This window comes from Aedes aegypti, chromosome 1 (assembly GCF_002204515.2).
Source record: "Aedes aegypti strain LVP_AGWG chromosome 1, AaegL5.0 Primary Assembly, whole genome shotgun sequence".
NCBI classification, from domain to species: Eukaryota; Metazoa; Arthropoda; class Insecta; order Diptera; family Culicidae; genus Aedes; species Aedes aegypti.
The window spans coordinates 129,966,138-129,985,574 of NC_035107.1; the positions used below are offsets into that span (position 1 = coordinate 129,966,138).

At 39.1% G+C, this 19,437-nt stretch overlaps 1 protein-coding gene across 2 annotated transcripts; it reads right to left on the bottom strand.

Moving 5' to 3' along the window:
* Window positions 1–14,298: 14,298 nt before the first annotated feature.
* On the bottom strand, window positions 14,299–17,175 carry LOC5576885 (putative odorant receptor 83c). 2 transcript variants are annotated; one of them, XR_002498915.1, is made up of 4 exons: window positions 16,277–17,175; window positions 14,831–15,076; window positions 14,628–14,772; window positions 14,299–14,555 (listed from the first exon to the last, which is right to left on the bottom strand). XR_002498915.1 is itself a non-coding variant. In XM_001662935.3 (3 exons), exons 1-3 carry the CDS (start codon window positions 17,162–17,164, stop codon window positions 14,725–14,727), a joined length of 1,182 nt encoding a protein of 393 aa, XP_001662985.3. In that variant the 5' UTR covers window positions 17,165–17,175; the 3' UTR covers window positions 14,568–14,724. The 2 variants fall into 2 exon arrangements, 1 of the variants encoding a protein (XP_001662985.3); XM_001662935.3 differs by lacking the exon at window positions 14,299–14,555 and having other exon boundaries at window positions 14,568–14,772.
* Window positions 17,176–19,437: the final 2,262 nt, after the last annotated feature.

Below are 19,437 nucleotides of genomic sequence, written 5' to 3' on the forward strand. Positions count from 1 at the left end.
GTCTTCTTGCCCCATACGAGTGGCACTCTTGCCCCGTGCCTCGTTTAAAAACCTCATAAGAAGCGACATTTTCAAAAATCTCAAATCATCATGTGTTTCTTATATTTTTGAAATCTATCGATAACATCATATAGAACAAGAGCTGAGCTTGCCCCTACACTGGTATAATCTTCAAAAATTGTGCTAATCAACCATGATTGGAACCTATATATCTTAAGGTGTCCTTCTTGCCCCCAGCCTCCCTAACGATTGCACATGTGACGAGTTGGAGCATAAAAATTCAGGTTTGAAAGTATATCAGTAGAATCTTAACGGATACCCGAGCAAAGTCCAGCATGAAAAAGTAAGCAGATTGGAAACATATCTTATTTTCAGCATCAAGTTGATAGCATGTTTTGATATCAATTTGTCATCATATTTTGCTTACGTTCTGCTATAATTTTAAATTTTTGTTAATGTTTCTATTTTACACAATTATAAATTTATTCGGTAATGTGTAAACATTATAAGACTAAAAACATTCATTTTGTCGCAGACTCGTTTCAATATAAATCTAAAATATGTTTTTCTCAATGAATTCTCAATTTGCTCTCCATGACAGTAAAAATAGTTGTCAGTTTGTTTTTTTATCTTTTTTTTTTTCTTATTTAAGACACTTTACACCATCGTGCATTCGTGTAGTTGAATATTAGAAATATAACATTGCAGAGATATGTTCATTTTGCAGTTTTTCTTCGCGATCGGGTGTTATGTACTTTCCACTCTGATTCACTTTTTTTATAACCTTCGCTGCATGTTCGCTTGGACTCGTTTTCTCTACCTTCGCAACTTCCATCCGTTTCAGCGGTTTCAGCTGACAGCCGCCTCTTTCCAGATTCTTGTTCTATTGCACTTTCGTTCGTTTGATCGTTGTTGTCGTTGTCGGTGATAGCGTCGTGATTGTCGTCAGTTTCGGACTCGCTTGTGTTGGATTCGTCTGTGTGGTTCGATGGTGGATCAGCTGTATCGCATTGCTTGTGTTGGATGTCAGGGGTTTTAGTTTGTACGTTAAATGAGCTGGATGATGTTTGCTGTTGTTTATCGTCACGAACCGAGCGATCACTCGGGAAGTTAATCAAAGTAGTGTGGTTTTCGATGGTAATGCATGATGGCAATGGTTTCTCCATCCGCATTCGTAGCACTCTAACACCATTTGGCACTCGTACGAAGTAATTCTTCCAAATCTCGTTTTGGATGGAGATCACTTTGCCGTATTGTTCCATATGCCTTGAGATAACGGAATTGGACATTTGTGGAGGTAGATCGAAAATCCTCACAGTGGTGGTGGGGCCATCCACATACACGGGGATGTAATACTTCGCCCCTTGAAGTGTAAAGCAGTGTTGCAAATGATGTTGCTTGTATAGCCGTGTGGCTACACCAGCGTCACTCATCTCAACCTGAGAGAGAGGAGACAGCTTACTGACAACTGGCTTGTTTTCTTGGCTTCTTTGATTTCTTCTTCTCATGTTTGGGTTGCGCACAATGGTTCGGAGAGCACAAACTGGGTCAAAACCATTTTTACATCCCATTTGTTATCAAAAAGATCATAAAATTAAAAATTTTCAATAGCAATTGGATTCCGATCGACAATGTTTAAATATTTAACTATTTTATATGCGATAGCACAGGAAAACAACCTAAATTTTCAATCACATCCAGTTTTAGTTTGGTTAAATTTTGACAGTTTTTCACGTTCTGCCCTTCGAATGTGCGGTTTTCCAGTGACAGTTGATGACAGGTTCCCATGACTTTTGGAAGCTCGCAATCTAAGCCAGCTGTCTCCTCTCTCTCAGATCTCAACAAACACGCAGTTTTTGAGATTATGCAGCTGGATGTTTTTAACGTCGGCCATGTCTAACTTGATGAAGGTTTTAAGAAAATCCTCAACCTGCTCAAGGGGAGGTCGCTTCGGCAGGACACTGAAGTCGATGACGAGCGTATTCTTCTTGTACGAAGACATTTTGCACGGACTGCAGAATTCTTTCGCGCGAGGGAAAAATAACGAATAGTGAGAAACTGTTGCCGTATGAATAAACGTCTGTCGCGCACAAAGAGCGGTTGTCAACTGAGTTTGATTTTATGGGAACATTTTTCTGCTCTCAGTTTTGATATTTTAACCGTTAAAACGACCAAAATGACACAGTTTGTTATCAAAATTCACAACAACAAAATTAGTTTTCAATATGATCTTAAGCTTTGCTCGGGTATCCCCTTGTGGTCATTTGTCCGTAAAAGAATTTTAAAATTTACCTCCATGGGCTGGTCATATTGTATGATTGTACGTAGAACATGATGCTCAATTTGAAACATCTGATAATTAATTTGTATTAAAGATATGTCAAATAGGTCTTTGAGCTGTTGAAATTTATCAAAACTAGTGTAACTCTAATATTCTCCTATGAACCCATATAACCCGATTTTTTTTTCAAATTTTTGCCGATTTTTTAATATGTCGCAAGATTTTTTTGACTACCAATTGAAAAGTGGTTCATGCAAGTTCAATAATAAGTGTGTTTCAGCACACCGTGCGTCATGAGTTATCCTGGATTTTGTTAAACACTGTGTTTGGACTGTTTTTACTAAACGTATAATTGAATCTGAAAAATTCGCTAGTAAATTATGTAAACGTTTTTTGTAATCAATAAGCTTTGAAAACTTGATGACACAATATTTTTTTAATCATTTTTGAACGTAAAAATGGTTCAAATCGTTTTTACGCTGTTTTAGCGTCATCCACATCAGTGCTAGAGTGTATGTGTCTACGAAAGAAATGTCAATAATGCATCAATGAACAACTTTGCAGAAAAATGTTTTTTGCAAGGACGAAAGATTGAAGGAGTCAAAATGTAGTACCAACTAAAAAAAAAATTGGACGAAGACACCAAACTTTTAGAATGCATATCCAGAGTACTAGAGGTTTTGGACGTCGAGAACTGCGATTTGCCCCAGTGTGTAACGAGGACCACTGTGCTGTCCGTAAAAGCACACCTGTCGCATATGAAAACAGCTATGAGGAAATGTCTCTCACAGTTTGAAGCTTTAAACAGATATTTATTTAACAAATTATTCAAATAGGGTATATGTTACAATACATTTATAAGGTTTAATCACCGCATGACTTTATTATTATTAAAATTCATTGGCTTTTTTCGGTGAATACAATATCTATACTCAGAGCGAAAGGGAGTAACGAAAGTAATGAAATGACAAGATGGATAGAATCGCAAGCGAGCGACGAGAGAAATGAATAGAAGTTGAAAATTTGTTTAAACAGAGGGCCATATGTGTGAACAACACAATCGAAACGACAAATCGTTGCCTAACGTCCTGGTCTTGAACGGCTAGATGTTGTAGTGTTGGTCACTACTAACACTAGACAGGCAAAAATTTGTCGCCTCGACCTGTTAACTATATTGTTCGGCGTATGTAACAGTTCTATCGATCGTTGGTATATTTTCGGAGATTGATACGAAATTGACGTTACTTATTGGATTTTTTCGCGTCTAATATCGCATACCCCTAATTTGCCCAAGTGATCATTCGAACTGAAGTTAGATTTCTTTGCCAATTATATTCTACATTTATAAGGTTTAATCACCGCATGACTTTATTATTATTAAAATTCATTGGCTTTTTTCGGTGAATACAATATCTATACTCAGAGCGAAAGGGAGTAACGAAAGTAATGAAATGACAAGATGGATAGAATCGCAAGCGAGCGACGAGAGAAATGAATAGAAGTTGAAAATTTGTTTTAACAGAGGGCCATATGTGTGAACAACACAATCGAAACGACAAATCGTTGCCTAACGTTCTGGTCTTGAACGGCTAGATGTTGTAGTGTTGGTCACTACTAACACTAGACAGGCAAAAATTTGTCGCCTCGACCTGTTAACTATATTGTTCGGCGTATGTAACAGTTCTATCGATCGTTGGCATATTTTCGGAGATTGATTGATACTCACTTGGGCAAATTAGGGGTATGCGATATTAGACGCGAAAAAATCCAATAAGTAACGTCAATTTCGTATCAATCTCCGAAAATATGCCAACGATCGATAGAACTGTTACATACGCCGAACAATATAGTTAACAGGTCGAGGCGACAAATTTTTGCCTGTCTAGTGTTAGTAGTGACCAACACTACAACATCTAGCCGTTCAAGACCAGGACGTTAGGCAACGATTTGTCGTTTCGATTGTGTTGTTCACACATATGGCCCTCTGTTAAAACAAATTTTCAACTTCTATTCATTTCTCTCGTCGCTCGCTTGCGATTCTATCCATCTTGTCATTTCATTACTTTCGTTACTCCCTTTCGCTCTGAGTATAGATATTGTATTCACCGAAAAAAGCCAATGAATTTTAATAATAATATGTTACAATAGTGGAGGCCAGGCTTGGGAACTGTGACCACTATTTACCACAGTTTATCGATTCTGACAGTCAACCAAAACACAAAGCAGCAGCAGCATCAATACCATCAGGCGTTGCGCTGCCAACGGTTCACACAGTGCTTGAATGTTTTTGTCTCTCCACTATGATCGTTTTCGGGCAGCCATCTCGAGGTGAATGATTGAAAAAAATGTTGAATAATTCAATCGCTAATATTTCGCTTGTGTTTTCAACTAATGGAAATCTTTTAGCGCTAATAGCAAGAGCACAATCATTCCGTTGCGATACATATAAACAAGTTCAATTTCATGCTCGCTTTATCGAGCAAAAATGCAAAACCCCGAAAACCGAAAAAATCGTGTCACCACTGTCGAGTTATTTCGCATTCGGGTTTGAAAAAACGTTGGGAAGAAGAAGATAACAGTTTTAAAGAGCCGTGACAGTTTAAAAGAGCCGTGACATGAGCCGTGAACGGTCATGGTGTGCTAAGGTCAGTGGAGGTACTAAGCAAAATTCAACTTCATTTAATCGCTCAAAATTCAAGAACTGCTGTAGCATATTATCTTTCAACCTTTTTCCAATAACTAAAATTAAACATACAACTAATTCAAATTCCATGGAGAGCTGCTTTTCGCAGACCCTCCAAGTTGACATTGAATGATAGCATGAGAAACAGACTTGTAAACTCATAACAACAAATTGCAAGTGCCTTCCGAACTTGCTGTCCCAGAAAAACTGCCGCATTTGAAATTATTGTTTCTTTTCCGGTGGTCTAGAATGCATCATTTTCATGATTAAGCCATCACGATCCTAGATATTTGGGTTGGAAATATTGAATACTTAGTAGCACCATCTAATGGAAGAATTCTGAACAAAGTGTGGCACATCAAAAGTTTGTACTTGATTTACGGAACCATTTAGCCGAAGTCTTCATCATCCTATGTAATCAGGATCCTTAGATATTAGCAATCAAAAATGCTCACTATCGCCACCTGTTGAAAGTATTTTAAAATTTGAGGCCCCTCGCATTTAAGCCTTGATCTAATGAACAACTTAACCGAAGATGACATATTTCTTAGTAATGATGATACAGTCGCCCCACAGTTATGGATCAACTAAGGGTAATTTTTCAGATCAAAATATGATTAAAAAACATGTAAAAATCAAAATTACCTTCCTGGCACTGCAGAATATAGTTGTTTTTGAGAATACACCTCAAAATTCGCAGTTATTTACCAAAAAGGGTCGATTTCAATAAAAATTCCTAACGATGTCCAGCCCACAGATGTGAATCAGTGGGAGAGGAGGATCCTTATTATGCATCAAATCGACTCATATTATGGATCAGAACACTATAAAAGCAATTTATCTGTGAGGTAAACGAATGGTGTGTTCGTGGAAGCATGCGTTTTGGCGTTTCTTTCGGAATCGTCTTATCTTTGATTCATAACTGTGGTATGGGTTTCAATGCCCCACAGTTATGAATCAACGCTTCTGGGAATACGGTTGACATTTTATATTCCACAGATGAAAAAAAAATACTTAAGCATATTATGGGTGAGATATTCCTATTTTAATCCAACTCTGATCCATATCTGTGTGCTATCCATAACTGTGGGGTGACTGTACATCATGATCAGTTTTTTTAACATTCCAAAGATCCAAAGATATCTGCGTTCGAAAAATTGCATGATTACTTGTGCCGTTTTGTGGAAAAATTCCGAATCAAACGGCACATCACATGTTGTTGAAAAATTGCTCCTGAGATATATGTGATCAAAATATTTCATCACCCTTTCTTATTAAATTTAGGAGAGGGATTATTAGAGTATGTTTAAGCGAACAAAACTACTAATTAAACTTTAACACTCACTTTTGCAAAAAAAAATATACTAAACTCACTAGTAAGGCGAGCAAATACCTTTAAACTCAAATATGTTGCTTATCTTGACAGATAGGCCTATTTCGACTGCGACAGATTTCTTCAGTGTCGAGAAGTCTGTAAGTCGCAGACGAAACAGGCCTATCTGTCAAGGTAAGCAACATATTAGAGTTTGAAGGTATTTGCTCGCCTTACTAGTGATTTAAGTATTTATTTTTGCAAGAGTAAAGTGTTATAGTTCAATTAGTAGTTTTGTTCTCTTAAAATATTTGATGCTCACTAGCGCCATCTGGTGGTAGAATTTCATGTTGAGTTGCTTAACCTACCTTAACCTACCTAACAACTATTTCGAAAACGTAATCTTTCTAGTAAATCGGGATTCTGAGATATCTGCTTTTGTACAACGTAGTGCTCACTAGCGCCATCTGTTGAAAGAATTCCGACTTAAATTGATCATCACATGTTAATCCTTAAACTACTAAAACACTTTGCCGAAGACTAAAAAATCGGAATCCTGAGTCCTGATCCTCAAACAAATTTTCAGGCCGACCATGTTGTATGAAGTAGCTGTTGAAATACCAGGAAGAAAGCTCTGCCGAGGATTCCAAATAAAAAATTGAAAATGACTCTGGTAGCTTCTTTGTATAGTACTAATATCCAAAATTTTTACTTCGAAACATTGGAACAAAGGTCGTACGAATCGTTGCAATCGTCTGTTGCCACGATAGATTAATTTAACATCTATCTATTTTTATCTATGACTTCAATATAAAAACCCTAAGACAATTTTGCATAGTGACTTCTTAACCATCTTCAGTTTGCAGTACCTTTAACTAGAGTATCACGTCGGTAAATGTTTATTTGATAACGTACTGCCATGACCCGGAATAGTGGTCATCATCATTTCCCACCCTAGATTGATACTTCTAGGCTTGATTGGGTGTGTACGAGCAAATACCTACTTCTAAGATGATTCGGAGTCGGCTCTGACAGGCAATGAATATTCAATAAATAATTCAACTGACAATTTAATATTCTGAGACGATTTATTCGCCATTCATTGGAATGGCAAGATAGACTGCAGGTTCTGCCTATGTGTATAATTTCAAAGGAAACCCTTTACTATCAATACATTCGTGATGTTCTTCCTCGACGCTAAACGACTTTCAGAAGGATTGAATTTGAATTGAAGCTGCCCCTGCCTTTGGTAATGAAATATTTACCAGAACGGGTAATGAGCTCGACCGTCATCGTTCGTATAATCATCCTTCAAAGGAGCTAAGACATCTTAAGCCTTCGAGAAAGTTATTGTTGAGGCCAGTGGAGCGAATCATGCTTGTCATCGGCTGCTTGAGACATTGATACTGACTGGCCGTTCGTGGTGTCGATGGTCATGAGCCGAGTTGAGAATTGTGAGGAAGTTCTTGAGTTTCTCTCGTGATAACAATAACAACGCCGTGGTCGACAGGCGAAGACTTAAGTGTATAGACTGGTATAATAAATGACTTGTCATAAGTTGCCAGACTCATTAGCGGAGCCGTGGATGGGATTACTTCTACAACGGTGTAAAGGAGCGCGAAAATCTCTTGTGCAGCGTTCTAGATTCTGAATTGATTTGTTGAACCGTTGATTTGGGATTGTAGTTTTTATAAATTTATGTTAATTTATAAGTGTGCACATTTAAACTTTGTATGCTGATATTTTTCAAATTTCTTTGCAAAACCTTCAATTATATGAATCCTTTTTATTATTTTGTTTTGCTTTCTATTTCCACACACCACATTTCCAAATATAAAACATGTACGCCACGCTTTGACGCTCCAACGAATCCATAAAAATACCAAACTTTCCCGAAAACTTTAACCATTAAACATGTTGAACTTTTTGCTCGCTTTCACGTTGCTCGACTGCAATCCACCCTAGTTCGAAATGCTGTTGCCGAGGACAAGGACCTTTTGGCGGCATAAGGATTCAACCTCAAAGCCTTTGCCAAAAATGTCGCCACTGGAGAGTCGTAACGTTTCGCTTCAATTACATGACATTTATTTCCATTGTTGAGCGCAAAAGTTTGCTGTCCCCTGTGTGAAATCCTACCCCTCCACTGCCTCTTGCGGCTTTCAGGGTTTTGAAATTTACCTTTTAACGGGGAGAAAAAAAGGTTATTCCTGGCAGACTGTTCAACGATTTCTGGTGCCCAACAGCTGTAGAAGTGAACTTTGCGAGTGTTTCAATGTGTTTTTCCGAATACGTTGAGTTTCGTTTATTTTCCGCTAGGCACAGAATGTTTGGTTTAATGTAATACAGAATAATCCATATAAAAACAAAAATCGATGATTTTTATTTGAAAAATTGAAACGAATCATGTTTTTTATTTATCATTTGTATATTTCAATCTGTTTATAGGCTCTTTTTTCTTTGGACATGATATTTATCAGAAAGAATTGAAAAAAAAACATGACATCCAATTTTATCACGAAGCCATGAGTTCAATATTCTCGTGATTACAACTTTAAAAACTTTAACGATTGGATAAAATTCTTCACATGCTCTGTCTAGAACATAAGCCCATTTTAAGTGATAGATACATTTATATCTGAAGCTGAAGACCCATATTTTTGCTTAAATTGGTTCTCGTGATGGACCGTGATTACAGTGCTATCACACCTTAATGATATGCGGCTTTGTCTTGCTGAAAACTGTGTGCCGGTGTTCATCTAAGATGTCTGTAACCTGAGAGAGAGGAGGCACCTGGCTTCGATTGTGAGCTCCCAAAAGTCAAGGGAACCTGTCACCAGTTGTCACTGGAAAACCAGCACATTCGGAAGGCAAAACGTGATTTTGACCAAAATAAGTTCATTTGACCTTTGTGCACTACCCAAGAATTGAAAAAAGAAGTCACAGAAGGCTAGAAAACATGCCAGCTATCAGTGAGCAGTCTCCTCTCTCTCAGATCAAACCTAAAAGACGCAACTGCTCCCAAAACCATGACTGTGACAAAATACTTTATGACAAGAGTGGAAAACTCGTCCTCTATTATTGTATCCATCCTATGAGATCGAATAATGTTCTAATATTAACAATTGGATAACATTTTTTGTAAGGTTTATCATCATAGTATGAAATAATCAAATGCACCATCTGTTTTATTCAGAACTTTGTCGAGGGGTGGAGAAAAATATCGCTCATGTGTACTAAATAAATTCTACTACCTACCGTTTTTGCACTTTTTATGGGCCAAACTGTATATTAATTGAGGGTTGAGATGCTACTTAAAAATAAGATGGGACTTAGAATCTCGGTCAAGCTGTGAAAGCCTACATATGTTCTATTTCTTATTTTATTTTTCTCGACTTAATGTTCCAAAAAAAAAGGTTCAAGAAGATAAGATTTGCAAAGTGAATGAAGTAATAAGTGAAGAATTCATTTGTAAACTTTTCACACGGGCAACATTGAATGGCTAGATTTCAATTCTAGATTACTTTTTAAATAGACGTAAGTAACTTTCATACGGTTTTGAAAAAAATAATTAAAAAGAATCACAACCGGTCTTCTAAAACTGTTTTTTGCATACAATATGCTTGCGTTCAATAACTAAGTAGTTTCTTTTAGTTCCCACAGAATGTTATGACTAAATGATAAACCATTTTATTCAGTCACTTACGACGTTTTTGTACCAGTGTAAAATCGACTCAAGTAGTGTTTTGTTTTGATTCGTGGTTAAGTCAATTCAATTCTCCATACAGTGGAGCGATGAAAGTAGCGGTTAGGTTGCGATAGTTGAGAATCTTTCTTACGCCGTTAATTAAACATTTTGAAATTGGAATTCAAGTTGGTTTATAGCGGAAGGTGTAGAATTTCGTCTACGAAACACGTTGGATCGATAAAATAAGTTTATTTACTTTTTCTGGCTTAAGACTGTTTAAATAAGTTTTCGAGAATTGTTGGAATTGATGGACCAATTCGAATGAAAACTTTACAGCACAGCATTTTTTTCCATCCCGGATGCAAAGGAAATAACGATTTCAACAACTTAAAACATTGAAGATTTCATGGTGTCTTCAGAAAATTAAAAAAAATCGTTAATAAATTTTCAAACCCTTTGCTTTAGTCAACCCGTTAAAAACCCAAAGAAAAAAATTGGCATGGAAAATCAAAAATAATACATTTGTATTACCCGATTCTATTATTATTATATTTTATTAGAGACACTCTACCATTTTGTCATGGCATCCATGCCTAAGGGCCGGATACTGTATTATTTTTATTCACAGAGCGCACTTGTTTTTTTCGCTGATATAGCGATTATTTGCTGCATTTTACAGGAAAAATTTTGCTCAGCAAAATCTATATCTTGTTCAGATCGATATAAGTCACTTCCACATGGTTTAAGAAAATCTCAGGAGGGAGGTCAGCCATAAGCTGATCCTATATTTTTGGCCTTGCTCTGAAACATGGCACACACCTTCCGAACAAGATTTCGGACACATGTCGGCCAGAAACGCTCTCGTACGGACGAAATAACTACCTGCTGCCCGCCATGCAACAGTTTCCGGTGATAGTGAGCGACGACGATGTATGTGAAATGACGGTGATCAAGAATATATGGATGTTTGCGTTGCGTTACAATTGAAGCGTGACGAAGCCGGCCACCAACGCACAATATTCCATCTTTTCGTTGCGGATTAAGAGCTAGAATCTTCGACGATTCTCTAACACCTCTGCCGTCCGTCAGGTCTGCTAACTCCTGCGGAAAGCTTTCTCTTTGCGAAATACGAACCGATGTCTGCTGCATCTTCAAGCTCGGCTTTAGTAATAGAACCATGGCGCCGCATGCTACGATTCACCAGTTGCGAATTGTGACGGAATCTGAGCATCCATACAGTAAGTCGCTGGAGCTCGCTAAACGAAGATCGAAAGCTGAAGATATTGCTTGGTTGAATCGTAGGATATGCTGCTGACACGCTTTGTACCTCAAGATCCACCAGATCAAAATAATCTTCGCTTATCTGCGGGGCCGAAGGCCAGTTGTGTTCATCTGATCTCAGCCAATATGGACCACTGAACCAAAGTGATTCATACTGTAGCTGTGTGGGAGTCATTCTCCGATAAATAATGTCCGCTGGATTCTCTGCTCCAGCAACATGGATCCAGATACCATCATTTGTGATGTGCTGAATCTCCGAAACTCTCTTCGCTACGAACTGTTTTTATCTTGACGGGGAAGACGAAAGCCAACATTTGACAATGGTAGAATCCGTCCAAAAGAAACACCTCACAGCTATGCCAAGACTGCTCACGAGCGCGGTATTGACGATATGACCGCCAGATCCTATCTAACGGGGAACAGTTAGGTTTTCTAGCCCTGCTAGATTTCGTCTGTACTCTTGCCATTGTGCTTGTAATTCTGGACTTAAGGGCTCATCCCATTCGCTGCTCTGTCTCCACAATTCCTGGATGAAAATCTTGGCCTAGATGATGACAGGTCCAACCAAACCCAGTGGATCGAACAGACGATAAATGTCGGATACTACAACACGATTCGTTACTGTTGTTGCCCAATTAAACGAAGGGAATGTAAAACGGAAGACATCTACACCCGGTTCCCAAGCTAAATCTAAGGTTTTGATAGTGGCTTCGGATGAATTTAATGTGAGGATAGTTCGTTCATCTCTCAAACTCTCCGGAACGCATTCGAGAAGATCTCTATTATTATAATTCCGCAGCGTAAAACCTGCTGAATCTGACAGATCGATGATCTCCTTCACCAATTGTTGACCTTCCTCAACCGTGTCAACTCCAGTAAGCATGTCATCAACGTAGAAATCCTTTGATGCTACGGAATGAGAAGATTCACCGTCTTCTGCTAAGCGCTGCAGACATTTTGTAGCCAGGTATGGTGCAGACGAAGTGCCGTATGTCACGGTGGTCAATTCGAAGCATCAAACACCACTCGCAGCTTTGTGATAGTACTGTCCGGCTTGAGAACAGCGTGGTGTGGCAAGAAGTACCTCCTGATGTCTGCTTCTGCGGCTTCATCTTCAACTTCCTTCATGTGCCCAAGTGCGAGATATTCACTGAAGAAATCGACGTACATTCTCTCTCTCTCTCTCTCTCTCTCTCTCTCTCTCTCTCTCTCTCTCTCTCTCTCTCTCTCTCTCTCTCTCTCTCTCTCTCTCTCTCTCTCTCTCTCTCTCTCTCTCTCTCTCTCTCTCTCTCTCTCTCTCTCTCTCTCTCTCTCTCTCTCTCTCTCTCTCTCTTCTCTCTCTCTCTCTCTCTCTCTCTCTCTCTCTCTCTCTCTCTCTCTCTCTCTCTCTCTCTCTCTCTCTCTCTCTTCTCTCTCTCTCTCTCTCTCTCCTCTCTTCTCTCTCTCTCTCTCTCTCTCTCTCTCTCTCTCTTCTCTCTCTCTCTCTCTCTCTCTCTCTCTCTCTCTCTCTCTCTCTCTCTCTCTCTCTCTCTCTCTCTCTCTCTCTCTCTCTCTCTCTCTCTCTCTCTCTCTCTCTCTCTCTCTCTCTCTCTCTCTCTCTCTCTCTCTCTCTCCTCTCTCTCTCTCTCTCTCCTCTCTCTCTCTCTCTCTCTCTCTCTCTCTCTCTCTCTCTCTCTCTCTCTCTCTCTCTCTCTCTCTCTCTCTCTCTCTCTCTCTCTCTCTCTCTTCTCTCTCTCTCTCTCTCTCTCTCTCTCTCTCTCTCTCTCTCTCTCTCTCTCTCTCTCTCTCTCCTCTCTCTCTCTCTCTCTCTCTCTCTCTCTCTCTCTCTCTCTCTCTCTCTCTCTCTCTCTCTCTCTCTCTCTCTCTCTCTCTCTCTCTCTCTCTCTCTCTCTCTCTCTCTCTCTCTCTCTCTCTCTCTCTCTCTCTCTCTCTCTCTCTCTCTCTCTCTCTCTCTCTCTCTCTCTCTCTCTCTCTCTCTCTCTCTCTCTCTCTCTCTCTCTCTCTCTCTCTCTCTCTCTCTCCCTCTCTCTCTCTCCCTCTCTCTCTCTCCCTCTCTCCCTCTCTCCCTCTCTCTCTCTCTCTCTCGTGACAAACTACCATTTTTCGATCATCGGGACGCCAGTGAACCGGAAGCTACCCTCCAACTGGAATCGCTGGACCGACCTCGGCATCCAGCTGGTGCAACCTGGAGAGCTCGAGAATCAGTGGATTAGCAGCAGGCACAAAAGTTGCGCAGTGTTTTGCCGAGATGCCAGCCCCGAATGCGTCGCAGCAGAGCAACGAAGCGACAGTAGAGACATGGCCAGGCGTGATACCAGCCCCAAATGCAGAATGAAAAGAGCAAGGGAAGTACAGGAGCACAAGATACACATGAGTCACATACAGAAAGCGAAGCAAGAAGCAGTGCTGCTCAGCTTAATAGCCTCCCCCATGAAGTAATGACAAGCGGCAGTTCCGGGGAAAATGGCTCGTGGGCGAAGGTGGATTTAGTCGGTAGTGGATTCCGAGTCAGGACGAATTTGATATGGCTAGCCTCCATATCAAACGTGATCGCTGGGTTAGTACGTAAATGCAATTTACCACCTTCTAAAAAAATAAACATACAGCTCTATCGTTTGTTATATAATCATAAGTCAGTTATTCAAGCGAACTTTATACCCTTCTTAGGGTTGTAAGTAGGGAAAAAAAGGTGACGAACCATCCGTGAGCTGAATGTCTCATAAACATAGTATGGTGTTTGTATGTCACGAAATGGCTAGAGAACGCGTCTACAGACTCACCTGATGCTTTCACTGTTGGATTCGATAGGGGATGCGACGTGTTCGTGCATGAGAAAAGCTTAGGAAAAGCGCCATAAAAATCGAAGAAACTGGATAAAACTAAACTGCAGGGCATTTTTCAACAGCCTACTTGATGGCAAGACGAAGTTTGCCGGGACCACTAGTTGCTAATAATAAGCTGAAAAAACACGTGATTTAGAGATCGCCGTTACAAGCACTCGATATTACCATAATATTAATTTTTGACCCAGCGCCAGACTCCGAGTGACTTCTGTTACAAGTTTCGAAACCGTTGAACCACTCCGTCAAAAATGACTGTCAATCTGTGAGTGCAAATCACACACCCCATTCCGGCGTCCAAATGGACATTAATTTTATTTCTCTAGTCTGCTGGTCAACCGAAACAAAAGAAAATGATTTGCTGTCCCGCCGACGCATATTTGTTCACTTGAACAGAACCGAACTGCAGATTGGTTGGAGCTCTTCAAAAGTGCGCTTTGCCATCAGACAGACGACGACGACAACGACGACCGCTGAAATGGAAATAAATGATGCGTTTTTGACAAGCTGATGTCAACTCTTTATTTTGAAAATTCCTTTCTCACGGTGATTTGACATGAGATATCCTCTCAATATAACAAATGTGATGATGAGTATTACATCCTGTGTTTAATACTGCAGTTAGAAGCGTTGACCTTTGAATTATATGTTCTGCAACATCATGAAGATCGAGTAGATTTTCTTGTAAACCTGAAATGTATGTGGCAGATAAGTTTTTCTCCATACGTTGCATTCGTATTTAACTCACAGTTAGAAACAGATTCATATTAAGCGTCATCATTCCTCCACATGAAAGCTGCAGCGAACACTGTGACTTGGCTAACATAAATTTGAGGGTTTTTTGATTCTCCTTTCCCATTTTATGCCATGATATGTCGTAGACTGCCTTCGTAAAAAGTTCGCTTTTGATATCGATGAGCGTCCCCAGAAAGCACGATACAAATAGTTGAAAAGTTGCAATCAACAATATTAGGTATCCTGGCATCCACATATCCTAGTAGAGAAAAAAGTGTTATGAGTAACTGCGTTTCTATACGTTAGGGTGTCTCAGAAAAAAAATCAATGTTTGAAAAGTCATGGTGCTCTGCCCTTGAACGAAAAATATATTTATTTAAAACATATTTGTAGAACAATTGTGTTAACGTCAAAACGTCAAAACGAGAAAATTGAAAAAAACTTCTTAGAAAAATGATTTTGTTCTGAAAATAAAAGAAATATATATTTTCAATTTCTAAAGAACGCGATATGGAAAATAAAATTAAAATCGCAATATTAAATTGGCTGCTTTTGACGTTTTGGTATTCGAGATTGTGTTCATCGATATTTATTCGATTAATATTACCAATAATGATGATTGTCATCAATTTGATATCATCTAGCTATCTGGCTTTGACTAGTAATTTTTCAAACTTGATAATAATAATGCGCCCGTAGTGGTATATTCACGGCTATCATCTTGATACATAATAATATAATTGTTTTTAATAAATTTATTTGGCGGACTTGGCGAATTTTCAATAAATTCATTTGGCTTGAGCTTGAGCTTGATTGATCGCCCGTGGTTGCTACTCCAGTATCGCCAGATCAGTTGCACTTACACAAGGAACTAACCAGATGACTGCTTGTGACTAGCGCCTGTCACGTCAGAATGCTGACCAAGGAGGGAAAGGGGGAGGAATTGATGATACATTAAACTGGCTCTCACAGTAGTCCGTATATACCACTGCGTTTACGCCAGTTAATGCGTGAAATTTTAGGGCTGGTATAATTTTATTGCAGATAGGCTTGCTGTTTGGTTAGCAGATTGCCTATGTATCAGGCGTAAGGAAAGGCGTTCTAGAATGATGGAAGAATGGAAGCGTAGGGAGACGTTTTTTTTTTGTCCGTCACGGGTTCTAGCAAATGCTATGAACTGTGATAGATCAACTGTGATATAATAAGAGTGAATGCCAGAAGCGAGTGAAATATTCAACTACAAAGAACGAGGAAAGGGATGGGCCTGGAATTGAACCCATGACCTGCTGCTTATGAAGCAGAATCGGTAGCTATTGGACCACCAAACCCGTCAAATTCATTTGACGAATCCTTGAAACGATTTTTTACAAAGTTAATTTGCTTTACACCTAATAATATGGTTCAACACAACTACTTTCCAAACATTGATTTCTTTTCCTGGGCGTCCTACTATACTTACAATGTGTTGCACGAAAAGCGTCATCACAATTTGCAATGCGTTGCTGCCAACTTCAATAAAAACTTGTGTTGCGTATAATTCTTCAAGGGTAGTTACAAAATTGTCCAGTCGCTGTTGGCTTTCAATGATGTCGATTATTTTGCTTCGAATTTTTATATCATGAATTTCGCCTTTGTTCTGACAAATTAACTCATCGAGTGCTTGTAATTTCAAAATGAGCAAATCGTACTGAATGCAGATGTTGAATACTAAAGCGAAATACATATTTTGAGATGCTGTTAAGCCAGGTGGTGTCCACAGCATGCAACTTATCTGATACAGGTAGTTCAACTGGTAACCATCCACCGAGTTGGGATCGGTAAACGGCAATATCACTCCGAACGGAAGAATTTTTTCACCATTCCATAAAAATAAAATCAAAGGCATTATTGCAGTGAGTACCACTCCCAACATAAAAGCAATGCTGAAAAACACAACGCACTGCTGCAACATTTTGGTGTATTTGACGAGAACCTTTGTTTCACTGGCGCCACTAGATGTCAGCTCATAAGTTTTCTTAGCTTCGAACACCAACTTAGAAGAAACTTTTGAATGCGTAAGTAGAAATCCAAGTCTCCCGCAGCCAATTACTCCGTAGAAAAATGTTACAAGCACAAAAGTGAAGTTGAATATGTTATCACGGAAAAAGTACAGATTGATAAGAGATATCACCATAAATAGCACAGCCAAAAATATGATGAATACAGTGAGGAAAGAAACACGAAAGTTAATTTCAAAAATATCACAGCCAATCATCTTTAGAGTAATATGCTGCCAATAGAGAATTCTTTGAAAACTCTCGAATGAAGAAGTGCCACGTGGCACGTTCGCAGATTTTGGAAACTTCATGTATTTGCCCGCCATGGTCTTTCAACTAACTGCACTGGAAGTTGTTTGTGCAACAAAAGCACCCAGCCTTCATTATGCACAATCAGAATAGTTAATGGGCTTAAATCCTTTAAATTCTTATACATGGCCATGTGTTGCTAATTGAGGGCAATTACATGAGGCGTATGTGGCAATTATGTGGAAGCTTCCCGATCAAGGACGATCAATTAAAATACCTAATTGTTTTTGATATCAAAAGGAACGTTTGTTAAAATCTTAGAAACTCCTGGAGATGTATCCATTGGTGTAGCTAGATTTAAGGTTGGAGACCTTAGACAAGACCTTATCTCTTGCTTCAACGTGTCAATTGATGGCCGAAGACTGTCAGCTAAGGGTTGCGTTCATACACGGGTAGAAATCAGAATCCAAAACCATGATTATGCACCCGGATGTCATGATTCCAGAGTGTTTTCATCTTATGAAAATACATCATGATTTGGACTCACGATATCATGAGTCAGATTGTCGTAACGCGTGCTCGGAATCCTGGATCGTATGCTCGAAAATCATGATTCGCGCATCCGTTTCGGATCTATTTATAATTCTGTCAGTCAATCCGATAAAATGAAAACAAAAAAAATCAAAATTTGCTAGAGCAAGATTCGAACCAAGAACCTTTAGATTGAGAGCCACTCTACAGCCATTCCATGAAAAACCGATCTAGTGGGTCACCGAATTCAGTGAAAATTGGCTATTTTGTTCCTTATCTGAAATCGTCGTAACATTGTGTGTGTTGTCGATTGTGCTTGTTGTTTTTTGGCTCCGATAATCTGATAATCGTTTTTGCGTGTTTTCGATCCTAATACCTGCACTTCCGTATAAATAGTGGTAGCCGATGTTCACCGCTGCCGTTGCCAATAGTATTAGCAGACGTTAATTAAGTTAAACTATCGAAAACGAAACGATAAGCAAACCCGTTTTTGGTGAATTTGTGTGGAGTCTACATCAAAACAAAGGATTGTTGTGTGCCTTCCGAATATTCTTCCATCTTGAACGGCCTCAGATTATTGCTGTTGCTTCTACTCGCTGCTTGTGCCATCTCCCTTTGAGAAGTGAAAACTGGTTGAGAAATAGGGTGTGTCATAATGGAGCAAAAATGTTATATATATATATACATCGTTAGTAGGGGTCAGGTCGTTGAACGGTTGTTGTTGTGGATTCGAACTTCTAGCAGGGCTCTTTTCTTGGGCTATTATCAGATTTTCGATGATCGTACGTACAACATTATATCGGTCTTTGAAGTCGGCGAATACTTCCTCCTGTCGTTGGAGAGTGGTGTCTGAGACTATCGTTATCACCTTGCTGTGTACGGCGCAGAACTCAGCGTAGGCGTCCTCAACGTTCTTCAAGTACGTCCTGAGTAGAGGGTCTTGTCCCGGGAATCCCGGGACAAAAATCCCGGGAAATCCCGGGATCTAAAAAATTTTCGAAAATATCCCGGGATTTCCCGAAATTGTATGTTGAACTAGAAAATATTGTTGCATTATTTTCAAATATTGACACAAAACAAGCTGCATGTTTTTCTGGTGATTGTTGATGCAAAAATGTATTTAAGTTATTGCATTTGGCTCACTCAATAAACTTTTTTTATTGAGGTAAAGGTGACACATCTCGGAATTCAAACATGGCAGGCACAATGGCCGGCTTGTTCCCCTACTCACGATTTCAAAGGCACTAATCTGCTGAAATAATGATCGTACAAAGTCAATCTTCTTATTTTAAGCTTTCTGCTAGTGCACAAAGCTGAAATAGAAATTGCACTGTTGTTTGATCCTTCTTTCGCAAGATTTGTGCTTTCAAAGTTTTGGTTCATTGTTGAATTCGGATTCCAAGCTGTTTCACCTTAAAGGCCACTATGCTTAACCATTTGTTTTTTTTTCTGGTATGTTAGTAACGTAATTTTCAATAAACTATTGCAGGTTTATCTACGGTTTATTCTATTTGGTGGTTGACTTTTTCATCATACTAAAAAGTTATCGATGCCATTTTATCTTCTCGCAACTGTTTTAGTTTGCCCGATGTACCTTACATTTTCCACGACCAACATACCTGTGGCTGTCATGCCCATAATTAAAAGCATGAATATTCCGTATGACACAACATCGTAAAGTTGCATAATCATGAGTGTAGATTTTGAAAGATTTGGTAAAATTTGAGAGTGATTTGTATTACCTATACCTTATGCATCATTGATTTTCGTTTCAAATTAACTATAATAAATGCCCATTGACTTC

Excerpts from the sequence above, each read along its gene's own strand:
- LOC5576885 (XM_001662935.3), bottom strand. The coding sequence starts at position 17,164 with ATGAAGTTTCCAAAATCTGCGAACGTGCCACGTGGCACTTCTTCATTC. Across the intron at positions 15,077-16,276 it reads CGCTTTTCGTGCAACACATT|GATATGTGGATGCCAGGATA; the intron begins GTAAGTATAGTA and ends TTTCTCTACTAG. Across the intron at positions 14,773-14,830 it reads ATATGAATCTGTTTCTAACT|GTTTACAAGAAAATCTACTC; the intron begins GTGAGTTAAATA and ends CATACATTTCAG.